At 62.7% G+C, this 20,405-nt stretch overlaps 1 protein-coding gene across 1 annotated transcript in view; it reads left to right on the forward strand.

Annotated features, from left to right (window-relative positions):
• The window catches only part of UNC13A (unc-13 homolog A), a 60,230-nt gene that overhangs the window by 21,756 nt on the left and 18,069 nt on the right, over nt 1–20,405 (forward strand). The window contains exons 2-24 of the mRNA XM_080382996.1: nt 3,053–3,082; nt 3,450–3,549; nt 3,758–3,875; nt 4,050–4,173; nt 4,342–4,415; nt 4,507–4,561; nt 5,223–5,258; nt 5,828–6,038; nt 6,583–6,708; nt 8,151–8,753; nt 10,309–10,402; nt 11,391–11,440; nt 12,322–12,400; nt 14,041–14,112; nt 14,424–14,643; nt 14,901–15,128; nt 15,393–15,534; nt 15,908–16,077; nt 16,499–16,614; nt 16,719–16,882; nt 17,132–17,282; nt 19,959–20,027; nt 20,165–20,254. Coding sequence (XP_080239122.1) covers nt 3,053–3,082; nt 3,450–3,549; nt 3,758–3,875; nt 4,050–4,173; nt 4,342–4,415; nt 4,507–4,561; nt 5,223–5,258; nt 5,828–6,038; nt 6,583–6,708; nt 8,151–8,753; nt 10,309–10,402; nt 11,391–11,440; nt 12,322–12,400; nt 14,041–14,112; nt 14,424–14,643; nt 14,901–15,128; nt 15,393–15,534; nt 15,908–16,077; nt 16,499–16,614; nt 16,719–16,882; nt 17,132–17,282; nt 19,959–20,027; nt 20,165–20,254 — 3,122 coding nt within the window. The remainder of the gene's footprint in view (nt 1–3,052; nt 3,083–3,449; nt 3,550–3,757; nt 3,876–4,049; nt 4,174–4,341; nt 4,416–4,506; nt 4,562–5,222; nt 5,259–5,827; nt 6,039–6,582; nt 6,709–8,150; nt 8,754–10,308; nt 10,403–11,390; nt 11,441–12,321; nt 12,401–14,040; nt 14,113–14,423; nt 14,644–14,900; nt 15,129–15,392; nt 15,535–15,907; nt 16,078–16,498; nt 16,615–16,718; nt 16,883–17,131; nt 17,283–19,958; nt 20,028–20,164; nt 20,255–20,405) is intronic.

The raw sequence follows: 20,405 nt of genomic DNA on the forward strand, positions 1-20,405 counted from the left end.
CTTGTCCCTTAGGTGCTGTCACAGCCCCCACTCTCGAGGTAGTGCCACAACCGCACACAGGGAGCTGGGGGGCCAGGAGCTGTGCCAAAGCTGGTGTGGCCCCCAGCCAGACACCTGCCAGCCCCAGATTTGGGGTGTCCCCCCCCCGGCAGGGACAGGGCCACGTCCTTACTGCAGTTTAAGGGATTGTCACACGTGGTGACACCCTCAGTGAAGTCGGGGGCGGATGGTGAGAAACGGCTCCCAGCAGGTTTGGGCTTCCCCCGCTGCCCCGTCACCGCTTGCCACAGTCACAGCTGCTTTTGTCACCCTATTTTTGGGGTCGCAGGGGTGGAGGTGCCACCGCAGCGCCTCCCCCAGCCTTCCCCTGCCCCTCCTGGGGGGGCAGGGCCATGTGCAGCCCCCAAGAGCTTCGCGCTGGGGGGGTGTGCCTGGCTGAAGGGGCCCTGGGAGGTGTGGGGTGAGCGGGGACAGGGGTTCGTGGGGGGACGGGGGTGTCTGGAGGCAGACGGACAGATGGACGGGCGGGTGGAGGGGCATCCGGAGGGACAGATGGAGAGACAGAAGGACAGATGGATGGAGGGGTGGGGAGATGTGAGCAGGTAGACGGAGGGGTGGGTGACGGGCTGGGTGGAAGGATGGAAGGAGGGAGGGAGGGTGTGGAGGGACGGACAGACAGACCGGGGGGGTGTCGGGGTGGGTGGAGAGGCAGGTGAGTGGGTGGGTGGTCGAAAGATGGGTGGGCAGAGAGATGGTGGATGGACAGAGGGATGGGCGGTTGGACAGACGGGTGAATGGGTGGAAGGACAGGGATGGCTGGATGGACAGAGGGTGGGTGGGCAGACAGGACACTGGGGGGCTGTTTACAGCCCAGCCTGGTTTTTACGCTGTGGCCAGTGCAACCCCCACCAGCTGCCTCCTGCCTCAGTTTCCCCAAGTGGCCAACACCCCCGAGAAGTGGCTGATTACCCAGCCTGGGGAACACTCTGGGTCTTCCAGCCTGTTGTGGGAGCACCCAGCCCCCAGGGGGGTCCCACTGTCCCCAGCTCAGGTTGAATTTAGCCCAGGGGTGGCACCCTGGGACCCGCCACCCTTGCAGCAGCTTTGGGGACTCATTAGTGGCCAGGAGAGCAGCAGAGCCCTCTCAGGGCCACCAGCCGCAGATGGTGGCAGCAGGACTTTTCCCCAGCAGTAGATGACAGCCAGGAGAGCCACGTGTTCCCTGGGTAATTGTTTGTTCCTGTCAGCTCGGGTATTTTTGGAGCTTTTCCTTCCCCTGCTCTCCCAGTTCGTTTTGGAGGCAGCGGCTGGCGGAGCAGGCGGCCCCAGTGGGTGCGTCTGGGTCTGGGGTGAGAGCGAGCTCCCATGCCAGGGGTCCCTGTGCCACTCTGGGTATGCCCCACAGGCAGGTCCTGGTACCAATTACTGTATCTAAGATAATAATGATAATCTATAATCTATAAAATCATACTTATAGGGAAAAATATATAATATTAGAAGACACAGTGATGCTGGCTGTCCCCACGCAGTCCCCTGAGCTCCCAGCCTGGCCACACTAGGGGGTCTCTGGGATCCTGCAGCCTCATGCCTGGCCTTGAACCAGCCCCACACATGTGACGCCACCCCCTCCCCCCCACCACCCCCCGCCGACCCCCCATCCCTGAGTGAGGCCACAGCTCCTGGAGTCCTGCAATTCACAGGGAACACAGCTGCAGGGCCACCGCTGGCCGCCTTCCTTGCGACAAAGATGCCCAACGTGGGACCCTTGGGGCGGCACAGGACCGGCGGCCAAGCCCAAGGGTCCCCAGTTATTTTGAGAGCAGTGTGAGCCCCCACCCCAGTTTGCTCAGGGGTACCCCAGGGCTAGGGTGGGGCTGCCCGTGCCGTGTTGCCTCCTTCGAAGCCCATCGGGCACGTGGAGCTGGCGGCAGCCCCACGGCCCCTCTGGCGCTGGCAGCGGGTGATAAGTGGCTGGCGAGTGGCACATCTCTGAAATCAAATTACCTTTGATATCGCCAGGGCTATTTTCATCCCTCCTCGGTCACGTTGGTCTTCCACCCGCTGGCACCCGCGTCATTTAACCATTTTCCGGGTGCTGTGTCATTCCCTCCCTGCCTGGTCCCCTCCTGTGAGCCCCGAGGACGTGCCTTGCCCCTGCCACCCCCCAGCAGTGCCAGCATCGGTGCCAGGCTCTGCCCGTTCCCCTCCCCACTGTGGGCAAAACCTGGTGCCACCACCCCCTGCACCTCCCGCTCGCAGCACCGGTGCAAAGCTGGGAGGATCAGCCAGAATTGGGGGCGTTTGTTCCTGTGGTGCTGAGCAGGATCTGGCCCAGATGCAGCCCCCACCCCCGCCCCATGCAATCAGCCAGTTGGGAAGGGTCCTCAATGGGCAGCCCCTGGGAGGGGGACAGGGCTGGGGAGTGGTTTGGGGGTCGTTGCTGCAGCAGAGTTGGTGGGGGAGCATCTCCACCCTCCAGGGGCTGCCGGAGGGTGGGGAGGAGAGGGTTACAGCCCCCCTATCCCCCCCCCCCCCCCCCCCCCGGTTTTCTGTAGGAAATCTGGGTCAGCACTTTGGGAGAGGGCGAGAGCCTTAACCCTGGTGCGGCTGGGCTGGTGCCCTACAGCAGGGAGCTGGGGGAAGGGTCCCCCGAACCCCCCCTTTCCCCCTGGGGTGCGTATTGTAACATCATCTGTTTCCCCCAGTGGATCTGAATTCCCAAGCCGGGGGGTGAGGGGAGTTAAACATTCCCTCAGCAGATGAAGGCTGGTCATTTGGGCTTGCAAGTTGTCCCAAAGTGGTAGGTTTTTTTGGGGGGGACCTTTGCTACCCTCTGGTGCCCACCTCCCACTCATGCCTGATCCCCCTCCCTTGCGCCTGGCACTGGGGACCCCTGATTTACACCAGCAGGAGGGATCCTTTCCTCACCTTGCAGCTGTGGGGGGGCAGCGGCCAGGTCTGGGGTCCTGCCACCCCCTTGGAACCCTGGTGGGGGTCCCCAGCCCCCCGCACGGGGTTCTCAGGCTGAATCTCTTCCTCTCTATCCCTGCAGTTAAAAAGGCCAAGTTCGACGGGCCCCAAGGTAAGTGGCCCCCCACCTGCCTGCCCACCCGGGGGGGCTGGGGCTTGGGGCTCGCTTCTGGGGCTGGTTGGATGTAGCAGGGTCAGAGGAAGGGCTGGGGGGTGGTGAGGGGACCCCAGGCTCGGCCTCAGCTCTGGAGGTATCATTTGGCAATGATAGGGGGCCACACACAGAGGTGGGGGTGCCCTGAGCAGGACGGGGGGGCTCGCAGCCAAGCCCATCAGTGGTAGGATCCATCCTGCCTGGCTGACTGGGGCTGGGGGTTGCTGAGGGCAGTGTGGGGGGACCCCATGGGAGGGTGTGGGGGGGGCATAGCTGGGGTGGGGGGCATGCCGGGGGCCGCTTCACCCTCCGCTTGCTCCCACAGAGAAGTTTAACACCTACGTAACACTGAAGGTGCAAAATGTCAAGAGCACAACCATCGCGGTGCGGGGCAACCTGCCCTCCTGGGAGCAGGACTTCATGTTGTGAGTGTCCAGGGGCCACCGCGAGGTCCCCCCCCTGCTGCTCCCCCCTACCCCCCATCAGGGGGAGGTCCCCTACTGCCAGTGCTTCCCCTGGACCCAGCCTGGGGGGGCTCACCGGAGTCCTGGGGCTGAGGGGCAGGCAGAGGCTGGGGTGGCCCCAGGGGGCTGCTGGGGAGGGGGTGACCTGGCACCTTTTCCCCCTCCTCAGTGAGATCAACCGGCTCGACCTGGGCCTGACGGTGGAGGTGTGGAACAAGGGGCTCATCTGGGACACCATGGTGGGGACAGTGTGGATCCCCCTCCGGACCATCCGGCAGTCCAATGAGGTAGGGAGCCAGGCACGTCCACCTCCGCTGGACCCTGAGGGGCATGTAGCCCCCCCCCGGCTGTCCGTCAGCAGGGGCCGAGCTTCCCCATCCCTGCTTGGAGAGGACCCTGCTTTGGGCCAGATCAAAGTGGGTCCCTGGCAGCTCTCCTCACCCCCCTTTCCCCCCCCACAGGAGGGCCCTGGGGAATGGCTCACACTTGACTCCCAGGTCATCATGACCGACAATGAGATTTCAGGCACCAAGGACCCCACTTTCCACCGAATCCTCCTTGACACTCGCTTCGAGCTGCCGCTGGGTGGGTACCATCTCTGGGCACCCAGAACCAAGGTGCATCCTTCCTTACCTGAGCCCCAGCGATGCTCATGGGCTTCGGGGGTCTCATCCTGTAGCCCCAAAAGCTGTGTGTGGGGGCTGTTCATGAGTGCATGTGTCTGTGTATCAGTTGGGGTCTTTGCCCTTGCAGATATCCCCGAGGAGGAGGCCAGGTATTGGGCCAAGAAACTGGAGCAGCTCAATGCCATGCGGGACCAGGACGATGTAAGTCAGTGCAGTCAGACCTGGGGCGAGGGCTGGCCAGGGAGCAGCGGTGCTGCGAGCAGGCAGCCCTCAGTGGCCTGTCTCTTCCCAGTATGCCTTCCAGGAGGAGCAGGAAAAGCCTCTGCCTGTTCACAGCTCCCAGTGCTGTAAGTGCTACCCTGTCCCTGCCCTGCTGCGGGACCCCCCCACTGCCCCGTCTCCCCAGCTCCCCACATCAGTGATGCGCAGGAGCAGGGTCTGTGCCCACCTTGGGGCATGGGACCCCAACCCAAGTGGGGCTCAACCTCACCCACACCCTCACCCGTCCCTGTTCTCACCCTTTCTCCTGTGTCTGCTGGTGTTTCTTTGCTGTCTCCCTGCCCCACAGTGTGTGAGCCCTCCCGTGGGGCTAAGTTGTAGGGGAGGGGGGCTTTGCGGGGGGCAAGGCAATGGGGCTGGTAAGGACGGTCCCCCAGGGAGGCTGGGCAAGGGGCAGCGAAGCTGTTTGGTGTGGGCACTGGCAGAGGAGTCTGGGGTATTTGGGGTGGCAGCTCGGTTTGTCCCAACCTGTGCCTCAGTTTCTCCTTCTGTAATCATGCCAGGGCCACCCAGAGCCTGGCACTGTCCCAAGCACAGCTCAGTGCCTCTGTGCCCAGCCCAGGGACCTGTCCCCTGTGCAGTTCAGTGCCACCATGTGTAGCCATAGCACTGTCCCTAGCCTGGGTTGGTGCCACCATGGCTGGGAGACGCTGGTAACTGCCAGCCAGCTCCTGCTGCTGCCCCAGAGCTGCCTCCACCCTTATTGCCTCTGCCCCTTTTTTTTTGTAGGCAACTGGAATTATTTTGGCTGGGGAGAACAGCAGAGTAAGTATCCTGTCCTCTCCTCTCCTCCCAGCCTGGCGGTCCCCAGCGTGTCCCCCTTTGCTGTGCCGTAGCCTGGCCCGGAGTGCAGGGGACCTGGAGCTCAGGTCCAGCCTGTCACCGTGGCTCTGTGCTGGCTGAGGACAGAGGCACTGAGCACCCTGTCCCGGACAGGGCTGTCTCCGCAGACTGGGGGGGACATGGCACTAGGAGGCTCGGTGCCCTCAGGGTGCCCTGGTGGCCATGAGCAGCTCAGACTTTGCCTCTGTGGTGGGACATCACCGAGCAGAGGGAGGGTCCCCACACTCCGTCCTCCTCTCCCCCGCTTCTGTATATTCCATTTTCCCCTCCCACCCTCCCCTCATCCCCCCAAACCCCCTTCTGCAGAGGGGAGCACGTGCAGCTTGCCCCTCACCCCTTCCCGGGTCCATCTCCCCAGCATGGTCCCACGGTGGTGGGGACACGGTGGTGGCAGTAGCGGGGCTGTGCTGGGCACAGGGCAGATTTGGGGCATCCCTGTCTGCAACAGCCACGGGGCTGTCCCCTGTCCTGCTCACTGTGGCCCCTTGCAGACGATGACCCTGACAGCACAGTGGATGACCGGGACAGCGATTATCGCAGCGAGACCAGCAACAGTATCCCGCCACCGTACTACACCACCTCCCAGCCCAACGCCTCCGTCCACCAGTACCCCATGAGGCACCAGCAGCAGAGCTCCCGCGACTCCTACACCGACTCCATGCAGAGCTACGAGATGGACTACTCAGACCAGCGTCCCATCAGGTAGTGTCGGCGCAGCCAGCTCCCCCCTGGGACCTGCTCTCTCAATCCCCGCCCCAACAGGTGGCCAAGGCCAGTGGGTCCCCGGGGCGATGCCAGGGACGGCGCTCCCAGGGCGGTGGGTGACAGGGGGAAGGATGCTGAGGTGAGGAAGAGGGGGATGGTGCTGGCTCCAAGCCTTTCCTTCTCACTGGAAAGTTTTCAGGCTCTTTTGGGTCACTGCCCTCTTCTGTCCTCACTGGGCTTCGGGACGCCCAAGCCCCAGCTGTCCTTGCTGGGAGCAGAGCTGGTGGGTTGTGGCCTGGCTGGGGACGCAGAGGTGGCTGTAGGCAGAGCCGCAGGAAGAGATGCCTGCCCGGCACTTTGTCCCCGCGGTCGCAGCACGACCCAGTTCCTCACCAGCATCCAGCCCAAGGTGCCAGCCCCGTCCAGCAGGACAGAGCCTCCCTGCCGGCATCCCCACGGCAGCCCGGGATGCTGGGGCGCAACAGGCGGCGGCGGCGTGGCACTGGAACCTTGCTGATGATCTTCCTCTCCTCCCCGGCAGACGCTATGGTAGCGTAGACTCTGCCGCAAACGGACGCAGCGACGCTGAGTCCGCTTCCGAGTCGAGCAGGCGGACCAGCCGCCAGCCTTCCCTTGAGAGCAGGCGGTCCCTAGACCTATCGGATAGGTGGGTCGCTACCTCGTCGCGTGCCGTGTGCCGTCGCAGAGTGCTGTGGTCGGTCCTTGCAGCCGTGGTGAGGCCAACACCAGTCCCGGCAAGGGTGGCCTCGTGCCACTGCAGGGTCCCCCTCTCCCCGCCCCGGGATCGCCTTGCAGAGAGGAGCGGCGTTGGGATGCTCCAGGCATCTCTTGGCCCCGTGGTGGTCCCCTTCTTGCTGCTGCATCCCGGTTCACGGTGGTGATGCCCCAGCATCCCGCTCCCACTCGCCGGCACAGTGACTGTCTGGCAGCACTGCTGCCTGTTCCTTGTCATGCCAGCGGGTGTGGGACCTGGGGCCTCGGGGACTCAGATGCCACCCTCTGTTTCTGGTCACCTCCCAGGGAGCACCTGGCTGGGCAAAAGCCTTGCAGGGTGATTTGGGACCCTCGTGATGTGCCAAGGGCCCCTCTCCCAGCTCTGCCCAGGCTTGGGCTGGGGAGGTGAGGAGTTTCCAGGTGTGAGCTGTGTCTCCTGTGCCCCCAGTCCCCCTTCCCAAGGTACCTGGATGATGCCAGTAGCCCTCCCTGCTGGGACCAGCCTGGGCATCCCCCAGCACCTTCCTCACTGCTCTGTCCCTTGGCTCCCCACCACCTGGCCTGGCCACCTCGAGCCATCCCGTCCCCTTGTCCCCTTCCCCCTTGCCCCCACCCTGAGCCCTGGCTGCCGGTGCTGGAGACGTGGTGTCGGCCTCTTCCTAGGCATGTCCCTGTCCTGTCTGCATGTTTGCTTATGTGAGCCTCTCCCCACGGAGCCCCGCGGCCGGCCGGCCCGTTCCCGGCAGCCCCCCGGGACGCAGGGACCCCCTCTGCGCCGCTGGTGCCCCAGGTGCAGGCGGCTGTGAGAGGGGGATGCTGGAGGGGCCGGGGACCAAGGGGGCAGATGGGGAGGTTGGGAAGGGGTCTGGCCTGGCAGGAAAAGTAGAGAGGGGACCCCCAGGTAGGGATGATGTGGTTAATGGGAGTGACGGGGTTGAGGGGGTGTTCTTGGAGAGGGGGTGCCCAGGAGGTCCGCAGGGAGCGCTGGGATGTCAGGGTAGAGGCTGGGTGGCAGGTCTGTGGGTTGGGGACAAGATGGGGTCTTTGGCCAGGATCTGGCTGGGGGTGCTGCCCGGCTGTGCCCTGCCCCCACCCCTGGCAAGGGTGAGCCGAGGGGACAGACACCGTGTCCCCCATGTCCCCACGCTCAGCCCAGGCGTAGGCAGGAACGTCGGACGCCTGCGAGTGCCCCAGCCTGGGGGGCTCGTCCCAGCCCACGGAGTCTCCTGGGTCTGTGCCTTGGATTCCCAGGATGAGGAGCCTGGAGCTCACCTGGGCAGGGACCACGGGGCTCTGGCTGGGGTGACACGGGGCAGGCAGGGCTGTGGCACGGACCCACGGGAGCCCTGTCCTTGTCTCTCCTCGTGCCCGCAGCCCCACGGGGAGCAGCCGCTACGCCTCGTCGGCCGAGCTGAGCCAGGGCAGCTCCCAGCTGAGCGAGGACTTCGAGAACGAGAGCCTGCGGGACTCGGAGCTGGATGAGCGGGACGGCGACTCCTACCACTCCTGCCACAGCTCCGTCAGCTACCGCAAGGACTCGCCCCGCTGGGAAGAGGAGGAGGAGGATGATGAGGATCTCTATTTGGAGGAGGAGGAAGAGGAAGAGGAAGAGTTCAATGAGGACTACAGCGAGAACGAGGAAGGCTACCCCAAGGAGGAGGAGGAGGAGGACCTGCAGGAGCAGGACACCTATGAAACCCCTGAGCGTGATGCCTACCCTCCACCGCAGAAACCCCCGGGGCAGCAGCAACAGGTCCCACAGCAGCAGCAGCAGCAACCCCAGCAACCCCAGCTGGTCCCACAGCTGAAGCCGCAGCAGCAGGAGAGGAAGGAGGAGAGGAAAGAGGAGAGGAAGGAGGAGAAGGACACCTCTGCCCCCCAGGAAACCCCAGAGGCCCCCCAGGCCGAGCGGGGAGCAGATGAAGCTCCCCTGCCAGAGGTGGCCCCTGAGCCTGAGCCCCTGAAACCAGCTGAGAGGTAGGAGGGAGATGCTGACCTGTAGCATCCTTGGGATGGCACTGTACCTGGTGACACTGAGGGTGCGCTGGAGGTGGCCAGGTCTGGTGCTGGTGCTGCAGTGCCAAGAGGCAGCTCCAGGGACCTGCAGTGTCTGGGGCTTTTCCAGGTGCCTGGGGCACTAGGGTGGGAGACCACCTTGTGTCACCCTGGCGTGGGTCAGACCCCTCGGGCACGCTGCCCTGGCCCAGCCAGCAGTGCTGCACTAAGCAGGGGCAGAGCTTAAGGTGTCTGAGATCCTGCCAGGGCTACCAAGGGCGCAGGTGTGTATATTATAACCTGGGACAAAGCTGGGGGTGGCAGAAGTGGGGGCTTGGGGCTGCGATTCCTCCCCTCTGGCTCAAGCTGCTGGCTCCCTGGAGCTCGGCATGGTCGGAGGAAGAAATTTCCATCACAGGAGTCAATCCTCTCCCTAGACCACTGGTGAAAGCTCGCCCATGGCCTCCTGTGCTATACAGATGAATAATTTGGTGGCCAGGTCCCTGGTACAGCATGTGAATAATTCATATGTCAATCTCTGCCTTTAATTATTGAACACATCCGTTTTTTCATGGCTCGGTGAGCACTGCTGCTCTGCACAGAGGGGAAAATGTGATGGGCTTTTTCGGTCTTCTAGTTAGTTTAAATTATAGACCGGAGCAGGGGAGTCTCTAATTTAAAAGAATATGTAATGAGCTTTTTTCAAAAAATACATATTTAGCCCCAAGTGCTACCTAGAGCCCTGGTGAAAGTGGCCTTAGTTCATGTCTGCTTGTGGTGCCTGTTCTCGGGGCAGGGGACTTGGGGGGTCCCGTGCTGGGAACCCCAGATGAGTGCTGAGGACTCCAGATGAGCGCTGGGGACCACAGATTAGCACAAGCAAGACCCCATAGGACTGGTTTGGGCAGGTTCATCTCCTGAGCTCCCCATGGCCTTGTCCCAGCCTGGTTGTGGGCACCCATCACCAGTGTCACATCACACCAGGCTCTCCAGGAGGCTGGTATGTTTGGAGGATTTATTTTCTTTTCCTCCGTATCTTGATTTTGCAAAAGAGGAGAAAAACCCTCACAATTTCCAGGCTGGCAGGTTCCCCTGGGCTTGGAGCCACTGGAGTGTCCAGAGCTCTTAATCCCAGGATGTCCCAGCATTGTGGGAAGCAGCAGAGGATGTCCTGCTGGGGAGATGAGGGGTGAAGGGTGTTTAATCCACGTGCTTGCGTCACCAGTGGTCCCCTGACCCTTGCTCCTGGAGGGATCCCTCCGTGTCTCCTTGGTGCCCAGGGCAGAGTCTTCAAAGGGAGAGGGAATTCCTGGCTTCTCCCTGCCACGCTGCTTGGCTGCGCTGCCCTTCGCAGTGAGACTTGCTGCCTTTTTAGAGTCCTTTGTGGCAGCCAGAGGGTGTTTTTGCCGTGGCCACGCTGCCTCAAAGCCCATCAGGATCCCTAATTGCAGCCTCAGTCCTGCCTGGGGTGTGGGGGGCTGAGTCCCACCCTCCCCGGTGCTGTGCTGGGGGGTGAGCAAGGTGTGTGTGCTTGCAGGGAGGAGGCAGAAGTGGAGGTGCAGGACCCCAAAGCCCGAGCCAAAGCCAACTGGCTGAGAGCCTTCAACAAGGTCTGCATGCAGCTGCAGGAGGTGAGCAACCCTGTGGCCGCCCACCGCCGGGTCCCAGCACCGGCTGCCTGCTGGGCTGGGGGCACGGCCCCTTCCCGTGCTCGGGCATCTTCTAGACACATCTGCTCCCTGACCCCATGGACATCCCACCCCCTGAGGGCAGTGGGGACCCCGGGGGGCCCCAATAGTCGTGGCCCCACACCCCCGTTCATGCCAGGTGGGACCCCACAGGGGGCAGGGAGCGCTGAGGACCCTTCCCCCGGTGTGTGCTGCATGCGGTGTGCTGGTGTGAGCCCCTCCGCCTTCTCCCCTGTATTGAGTTGACAATTTTTTGTTCTGTTTTTAGACTCCATCCTCCATCTTTTCTTTTTGTTTTGGCTCTGGATTCACCCCCTGGGGCTTCGATCCCCCTCCCCACCGCTTCTCTTTTCAGTTGTCCACCACCATGGCCCTTGCACCCGCGTCTCCCCTTCCTGCAGGGAAGGGGTGTAGCCTGCCTGCAGGTAAGCATGTCCAACAGGAGCAACCTGGCATCGTGTGCGGGTGTCTGTGTGTCTGTGTGTGGCACTGCAGGAGGGTCCCTGCACACCCCCGCTCCCCGCTCTGCTCTGGTTTTTCCCCCGCACTTCTCCCCAACTGGCTGCGGGTCCGTGCGGACCTGCTGAGCCTTCCAACCACGCTTCTCCCATCCCCCAGCCCTGAATTTTTGCACCGTGCAGCCATCCCTGCTGCTTTGCCATCCCCAGCCCCTTTGCTGGTGCCTGCCCCTCCCTTGTCCCACTCGGCCTCTTGCAGATACTTTATTCCGGGTGCCAGCTCTTCGCTGGGAAGAGCCCCAGCGGTTTAGGAACATGCTTTTCTCCATCCACCCTCCAAACCCTTTCCGTACTTGCCCAGCACTGTGGGTGCTGGCTGGGTGCTGTGCTGCCAGCAGCGCCGAGCCCTGGGGGGGCTGTCACGTGTGGGGGGCTCGGTGCTGCGCCCGTGACGGTCACCCCTTGTCTTGCAGGCTCGCGGGGAAGGTGATGGAGAAGCTAAATCCCTGTGGTTCAAAGGCGGGTGAGTATGGGGGGAAGCTGGTACTTTCTGCCCCCCCTGGGGTCTCGCAGGCTGCTCTGCCTTCCTCGTTAGGATGTGATTAACGAGCTTGTCAGGGGATGGGTGTGGGGAAGCGTTGCTGAGCTGTGGGCATGGCAGGGGGGCAGATGTTTGGTCTGAACGCTGGTCACTTAGTGCTTTTGGAGGAGCTAGCAGAGATGCCACTGCTCCGTGTCCCTGCGAGCCACTGCTGAAGGGGACAGTGAGGAGGTGAGTGGGCTGAGATGGGACCAAGCTGGGGTGGCAGCTCCCACTTCTCTCCCATAATCTGGGGCTTGAGGGGTGCCACGGGGAACCCCGAGCCCCTCACCTGGATGGGCTGTGGCTCTCGCCCCCATGTCTGCCTCACAGGCGGCCCTGCAGGCAGAACCTGGCAGGTTTCCTTGAGGACCCACCAGAACGTGCCATGTTTTTCTTGTGGACAGGGCTGGAAGCCGTGCTGCCCCAGTTTCTCTTGCAGCAGAACAGCTTGGTGGTCACCTTCGGTGTCCCGGAGGGAAACCCCGGCTCTCCCGCTTCATGCTGCAAAGCCAAAGCTAACTGAGCCAAAGGGGCTGTTTTCCCCCTTGCGTTTCACTCTCACGCCACTGAAGCAAAACACCTTCACAGGGGGAAAACCACAATTTGCTGCCAGAATCCCCTTCCCCGCTTGTTTTCAACCCAGTGATCCCTGCCCTGGCTGGGGCAGTGGTGTGGATGGGGGTCCCACAGTGGGTCTGAGCCCACCTGGGGGTTGCTCTGCAGTCCAGTCTGCCAAGTCCCAAGTGAACACAGGGCAATAGCAGGGGGGTCCCTTCCTGCCTCAGTTTCCCCTTCCCCGCTGACTCTCATCTCTCTTGCAGGCCTGGAGGCGGGTTGATCATTATAGACAGCATGCCGGACATACGCAAGCGAAAACCCATCCCCCTAGTTAGCGATTTGGTGAGGTTCCTCCTAACGCCTTGCACCACACAGCTGCCAGCTTCGCTCCTGCTGCGCCCCGCTAGACTGTGCCGCCCGCCCGTCCCGGCCGGTGCTTGGGTGCCCGGCTCCCCAGCTGCCTCTAACATCGCTTGTGTTTTCTGTTTTCTTTTTTTTCCGGCCTGGCTTGCCTGTCCCTGATGGCAGTGGGGCAGCAGTAAGGTTTCTGCGCTGCATTAACAGCATGCCCGACATTAAGCCTGGACGCAAATCTCTCCCTCTAGTCAGCGATCTGGTGAGCGCGGTCCGAGGGGTTAAAGAGAGAGCACCCTTGGGTGCTGCTGGCCAGCCCTGCCCAGCCTCCTCCAGCCCCACCAGCACGGGGTGGGGGTGTCCCAGGCTGTTTTGGGGGCCTCCTGGCCCTGGCCCTCCCGGTGGGCAGCTGTGAGGATGGCACAGCTGGACCCTCCCTACCTGGAGGATGGCACAGCTGGACCCTCCCTATCTGGGGGTGCTTCTCTTTAATGGAGCTCCAGGGCCCTGTCCCTACACCAAGCATCAGCCCAAGGCTTCCCGGGGCTGCAGCCGGTTTCCCGTTCGTTTGACCGGTGCTGTGTCCCCGGTCCTTTCCCATCCTAGGTGCCACAGGCTCCCCACGGCTCCGGCTGCGCTGGTGCTGGCCAGATGGACCCATGTACCAGCGCAGGGGTGGTGCTGGCTTTCCTGAGTTGTGCAGACCCTATGCTTCTGTCCCCACCATGGTCACTGCACTGCTACAGCCCCGTCCCCATGCTGGGGTGCCATCCAGCCCTGGGCTGTATTGCCCAGGGATACTCTGCTGTCACCCCCTTGGTGACAAGAGACAGTGGTTATGGAAACCAGACACCCTTTGGACCCATGATTAGGTGCCCTTCACCTCCGTCCCCCTCTTTACACCTCACCGCCTCCACTTTGTGCCCTCCCCAGGGTGCCTCCACGCTGTCCCCAACTTGCCTGCCCTCTCTCATCCTGCTGCACCCCAGTGCCCCCCAGCCCGCTCGGGCAGCTGCTGATGCTTCTGCACTGTGCTGTGTCAGTGTCGGGGTTTTGGGGTGGTGGGTTGTGATGGGGTGGGCAGGGGGCGGGTGTCCGGTGGTGCCTCTGCCTTTCCCTGCTGGGATTTGGCAGCCAGTGCTGTGGCTGGGGTGGCAACCCCCCCAGGCCCCAGCGCTGGGTGAGGGGCTGGTGTTGTCCCCATTCCTACTCGTTCTGGCGGGGAGGGGGGGCAGACTTGCCCTGCTGGGGGGTGACTTGCACTAACGACCTTTTATTCCCCCCTCGCCGGCCCTGGCTGCCCGTAGGCAATGGTAAGTGCCCCCCACCCCAGTCTCCCCCCGGGGTCTCAGACACACATCGAGAGGCTTTGCCTCATTGAGCCTGAACTGGGAACGCTGTGGGCTGCTGAACTGGTTCCAGTCCCGCTGTACAACAGGGTGGCACTTTGCAGCACCGGTATCGCTGGGCACTGGGCTGTCCCTGCTGCCAGCCCATGCAGCCCACACCCACCCCTGTCTGGGGTGGGGATCCATCCCACATGTTTTATGGCCCCTGGGACCCCAAAAGAGTGTGGGAGGGACACCCAGTGCTCTGCCAGATCTGGGAACCGTTTTTCTTTCCCACAGTCCCTGGTCCAGTCCAGGAAAGCGGGAATCACGTCCGCGCTGGCCTCGAGCACCTTGAACAACGAAGAGCTGGTAGGTGGTGGGGCTGGCTGGGCGCGGGGTGGTCGTGGCAGGGGGGCTGAGCTCCGGCCGGCCATGCCAGCAGTGGTGCTGCGGGGTCTGTGCCACGCCAGCATCCTCCTGCAGCGATGCCAAAGCAGCCAGGATGCTCACGGCTGCATCTGAGGGTGGTGGTATTTGTCCTCTGCCCTGCTCGGCCATGCCCGGCGGTGACGCTGCACGTGGCCCAGCACCCATGGATGGGTCCCTGCACCCTGCCGCATGGCTCAGCTGCGGTGCGGTGCCTGAGTTTTTCTCCCCCTCTCTCTCCTGTCCTTGCACAGAAAAACCATGTTTACAAGAAGACCCTGCAAGCCTTAGTGTACCCCATCTCCTGCACGACGCCCCACAACTTTGAGGTGTGGACAGCCACCACCCCCACCTACTGCTACGAGTGTGAGGGGCTGCTCTGGGGCATCGCCCGGCAGGGCATGCGCTGTGCCGAGTGCGGCGTCAAGTGTCACGAGAAGTGCCAGGACCTGCTCAATGCTGACTGCCTGCAGAGTAAGGAGCCCTTGCCTGCAGCCTCATCCCCCCTCATCCCATCCCTTTGGAGAGAGAGGAGGGAGCAGCCTGGAGGGAGCTGCTGTAGGCATGCAGGAAGCAGTGAGGAGGGCAGATCTGTCCTGGGCAGGGTGTAGACCCCTCCAGGTTTGAGTTCATTCATATGTGGTGGTGGGCTTGGGGAGCTTTTGGCTGTCTCCTAGGTGCTGCCCACCCCCCCCACCTCCACCATCTCACCCATGGCTGTCCTCTCCCAGGGGCGGCAGAGAAAAGCTCCAAGCATGGGGCAGAGGACCGGACCCAGAATATCATCATGGTGCTCAAGGACCGCATGAAGATCCGGGAGCGCAACAAGCCGGAGATATTTGAGCTGATCCAGGAGGTGTTTGGGGTCACCAAGACCACGCACACGCAGCAGATGAAGGCAGTGAAGCAGAGTGTCCTGGATGGCACCTCCAAATGGTCAGCCAAGATCAGCATCACGGGTAGGCACTGGCTGCGCCTGGCACTGTGTGTGCTGGGGGACCGTGTGGCTGTCCCCTTGCACAGGGATGCTGCGTGCTCCAACCCCCCTCCTGCCCCTCGTCCTGCAAACCAGCTCCAGCCCCTGAAGCTCTGCCAGGGGACACAAGGTGCCTGTTGCAGGGATCTCTGTGACCGTGGCACTGACTCCTCTCTCTCTCTGTTCTCTCCTCTGCATGTGCCACGCGTGTGCCTGGCGTGGCTGGGTGTGTGTGGCCGTGCTGCAGTTGTTTGTGCCCAGGGTCTGCAAGCAAAGGATAAGACGGGTTCCAGTGACCCATATGTCACTGTCCAGGTTGGAAAGACAAAAAAAAGGACTAAAACGATCTACGGCAATCTCAACCCGGTCTGGGAGGAGAATTTCCATTTGTAAGTTCACCCCTGGCGCCTTCCTGGCCACTCGTGGTCATGCTGGGCTGTCAGCGTGTCCTGGCGAGTTGGGAGGGAGGCAGCTGGGGCCTCATCCTGCCCCAGTTGAGGGTGGAAGGGTGCTGCTGGGAGTGCCGAATTTGTGCCATGGAGGGTTTGGTTCCCGGTGATGGGGGCTGATCCAGGCTGCGTTGCAGCTGCCTGAGCATGGTGCTGAGCCCGCCGGGGAGGGCTGGGGCCCCCACATCAGCTCTCTTCCCCAGTTCCTGCCCAGTGCTGGGGTGGTCCCTCTTGTTTAGGGAAACAGAAGCTGGGGAGAGGCTGGAAAGGTTTCCCTGCTCATGCGAGGGCTTGTCCCTTCTCACCCCTGCAGCGAGTGCCATAACTCCTCCGACCGCATCAAGGTCCGCGTCTGGGACGAAGATGATGATATCAAGTCCCGTGTCAAGCAGCGCTTCAAGAGGGAGTCTGACGACTTCCTGGGCCAGACAATCATTGAGGTCCGGACCCTGAGCGGGGAGATGGACGTCTGGTACAACCTCGGTAACCAGCTGCCCCAGCACGGTCGGCTCGGGCTGGGACCCCCGGCCCTCTGCGCCTGGGGGGTGTGCCGCCAGCCCTGGCGTGAAAACTGTTTCAGCATCTTAGCATAGGGTCTGCTGTTGAACACCTAATACTGAAAGCCACTAGGATGGAAGTGCTTTGCCAGGGTCATCCTCAAAACCCTTTGCCCAGGAGGTCTGGACCACCAGCCCTCTGCAGAGGGGAAACTGAGGCACAAAGAGGCCACGTCTCTGTAGTGCCTGGGGATATGGCCAAACCCGTCTCTGCAATGCCTCGTGACCCCCCCCCAGCCCTGAGAGCCCCTCCACGCTGGAGCCATCTCCCCCTTTTTTGGGCCAGGAGTGAGTGGAGCTGCTCCGGGGAAGCCTCACGTCTCGTTCCCCTCCCTGTATCCCCGCAGACAAGCGGACAGACAAGTCGGCCGTGTCAGGAGCCATCCGGCTGCACATCAGCGTGGAGATCAAAGGCGAGGAGAAGGTGGCTCCCTACCACGTACAGTACACCTGCCTGCACGAGGTGAGCAGCCCGGGCAGGCACAGGGGGGCATGGCCCCCACCCCAGCCATGCCACTGTGCCACCGCTGGCCCCGGGGACCTGACAGGACTCATTTGTACCTCCAGAACCTCTTCCACTTCGTGACGGATTTGCAAAACAACGGGGTGGTGAAGATCCCCGACGCCAAGGGGGATGACGCCTGGAAGGTGTACTTCGATGAGACAGCCCAGGAGATTGTGGATGAGTTTGCCATGCGCTATGGGGTGGAGTCCATCTACCAGGCCATGACGTGAGTCCCTTCCCCCCTGCCCCGCTCAAAGGGGCTGTGCCAGCCCTGGGTTGGGGGCATCGCTGTTGGTGTCTTCCTCCCTTGCCGCCCTTTGCACCCACCGTGGGTGCAGACGTGCTCCCCTAGCTCGCCACACACCCCTGCACCCCTCCCTCCCCTTCTCCGTGCGTGCACCCCAAACCCCGCGCCCCTTCCTACAGGTACCCCCTCCCGTGGCCCCACGCCCTCACCTTCCGCCTCCCTCTGCAGGCATTTTGCCTGCCTTTCCTCCAAATACATGTGCCCGGGGGTGCCGGCGGTGATGAGTACCCTGCTAGCCAACATCAACGCCTACTATGCCCACACCACGGCTTCCACCAACGTCTCAGCCTCTGACCGCTTTGCTGCTTCCAATTTCGGGGTAAGTCCGATGGTGCGTAAGCCTTCCTTCCTTCTTCTCTCTCTTGTCTTGGGAGGGGGTGGGGGGCTCAGAGGGCGAAAAAAGGCTGTGCAAAACACCCCGCTCCAAACTGCAGCTGGGCAGCAGGGGGTCAGGCCTTGCTTGCACCAAAATTCATCCTGCTCCCGTTTTTCAGGAAGGAAAAGAGCCACCACCTTCCTGGGAGAAGGTCTAAATTTGCTCCCCAGATTATTATGGTAAAACTGCGACTGGAGTCCGAGCAGGCTGGGATGCTCCGTGGTGGTGTGGCAGGAGGGGGAAGCCTTGGTGGCAAAATCACAAGCAGGTGGCAAGGAGCCACCCCGGCAGCTCACTGGGAGTTTTGCACGGCCCTGTGAGCTTTGGGCGCACCCCGGGACCGCTGCAAACTCACCTGGCTGTGCCAGCACCCATGGGTGCCGGCTGGGTGCCCTCACTTGCAGTGAGCTGGGTGAGTTTGTGCCGGGTCCAGGTGCGCCCTGGGGGATGTGGGTGAGGAGGGGCTGAGTTCTCGCCCCGGCTCCCCCCGTGTCAGCCCAGAGGCAGCAGGTGGGTGCTCTGGGTGTGCACAGGACGAGCCAGGATCAGTGCCCAGCCCCAGGTCAGGCCAAGTGGGTAGCCAGGGATGCAGCCAGGGCTGAGCGCAGCTCCGGGCAGCAGCTGCTTTGGCTCACCTCCCCGTTCCCGTTGCAGGGGGCAGCTAGAGCCAAGCGAGCTGTGCCTCTGGGTCACGCAAGAGGAGGAAACTGTAAAAAAGCAAAAAAGCAAAAAAAAAAAGCACCTTTTCTCTAACGTGGAGGGTTTTAAAAACTTGTTTCTTTCTCTTTTTTTAGAGAGCCTAAGGTCGGGTCCTAAAGTGCCCGGCCATGTCGCTTTATCCCCGAGTTCCCGCCGTGTCCAGTTTTAAAGTGCTGCAGCCGTTTGGTGGCGGGGACACACGGTCTCGGCCCAGAGCCTGGCTTTGCCGTCTCCGGCGGGCGAAGGTTTGCGGTCGCCAGTGCAGGCTGCCGGCTGGCATGAGCCGCGGCCAGGCAGGCATGGGACTTGCTGCCCCGTCCCGTCCCCTTGTCCTCCCTGCCCAGGACTCAGGGAGCTGCTCTGGGCTCTCTGGAGCCCTGTGGGGCAGCCCTGACCCGGTACAGCCTCATGGGAAGCCCATGGGGTTGTCCAAAGTACCACCCCCCCTCCAAGCAGAGATGCAAAATGAAATGCCTCCCGACAGCGTTTTGGGGCAGGTCGGTTGCTTTGCCCTCAGCTCTGACCCCCGATCCACAGCTCAACGCGGGATTTGCATCCTGCGCTTCCTAGGTGGGAGCTGGGCTGAGCTGACTTGAAGCCTCTCGGCCCCAGTGAAGCCCCTCTACCCTGGGCGATTCCTGCCCACATCCCCCTGCGCAGCCCTGCTGAGTGAGCGAGGAGCCCGCAGAGGCATCCAGCTCCCGGGGTCTATCCTGGCCTTGTCCTGAGGCAGCTCAGCCCCAGAGATGGGTGAGCGCTGCAAGAGCCCAGCTGCTTTTTGCCTGCCCTTTTTTCCTGAGCTCTTTGAAAGCTTTAATCCAGGGGGCGCGATCCTGTGCGCCCTCTCCCTCCTTCTGCCCCGAGCCCAGGCTTGGAGGTGTCCAAGCAGGCAGGGCAGGTAGGGAGGGCAGCCTGTCTCCCTGCGGCACCAGCCGTGCGCACACAAAGGGGACACACGGTGCTGCCTCTCGATCCCGTCCCACACCTGGCACAGCCACTCGTGCCACGGTGCTGCCTCTCGATCCTGTCCCACGCCTGGCACAGCCACTCGTGCCACGGTGCTGCCTCTCGATCCTGTCCCACGCCTGGCACAGCCACTCGTGCCGCGTTGCTGCCTCTCGATCCTGTCCCACGCCTGGCACAGCCACTCGTGCCGCGTTGCTGCCTCTCGATCCTGTCCCATGCCTGGCACAGCCACTCGTGCCACGGTGCTGCCTCTCGATCCTGTCCCACGCCTGGCACAGCCACTTGTGCCACGGTGCTGCCTCTCGATCCTGTCCCACGCCTGGCACAGCCACTCGTGCCACGGTGCTGCCTCTCGATCCTGTCCCACGCCTGGCACAGCCACTCGTGCCGCGTTGCTGCCTCTCGATCCTGTCCCATGCCTGGCACAGCCACTCGTGCCACGGTGCTGCCTCTCGATCCTGTCCCACGCCTGGCACAGCCACTTGTGCCACGGTGCTGCCTCTCGATCCTGTCCCACACCCGGCACAGCCACTCGTGCCACAGTGCTGCCTCTCAATCCCGTCCCACGCCTGGCACAGCCACTCGTGCCGTGTTGCTGCCTCTCGATCCTGTCCCGTGCCTGGCACAGCCACTCGTGCCACGGTGCTGCCTCTTGATCCTGTCCCACACCCGGCACAGCCACATGTGCCATGGAGCTGTCAACAGCTGCCACCGAGCCCCAGCCACCAGCGAGGACACGCTTGTCTCCCATCTCCGCGGGCATCCTGTGCCTGCCCGCAGGGCTCTGATGGAGGAAGGAGGGCAGGAGGGCCAGCAGGCCAGCAGGAAGGAGGGGGATGAGCCGGGGGCAGTGCAGGTGGGGCTGGGGACAGAATGAGCCAGGGGCAGCAGGGAGGGGGGACGGTCCCTGCCGCCTTTCCCCCGTTTACCCGGCTCCGGGGCATTTCTCCACAGAAGGAACGGTTTGTCAAACTCCTCGACCAGCTGCACAACTCGCTGCGGATCGACCTCTCCATGTACCGGGTAAGGAGCCCTGCTGTGCCTCAGTTTCCCCACCTTTCTAATAAGGTCTGGAACAGCAGGTGGCTGTTTTTCTCCTCCTTTGCTTGCCCCTGTGAGAGTTTTGTGTGCAATTCCACTCTTTTATTCCCCTTTGGCAGAACAACTTCCCTGCCAGCAGTCCGGAACGGCTGCAGGATCTCAAGTCCACAGTGGATTTACTGACCAGCATCACCTTCTTTCGGATGAAGGTACTACTGGGGCCCCGCTCGCCCCATCCCTCTGGTGGGGGGCCTGACCCTTGCCAGCCCTGGTTCTTTGCATGGTTGGGGTTGTGCTGGCCTGGTGGTAGCCCCCGGGTGGCTGATGGGGCTGCCCCCACCACTCCCTCCCCACACCCCC

The sequence above is a fragment of the Falco punctatus genome (genome assembly GCF_963210335.1).
Source record: "Falco punctatus genome assembly, chromosome: 4".
NCBI lineage: Eukaryota > Metazoa > Chordata > Aves > Falconiformes > Falconidae > Falco > Falco punctatus.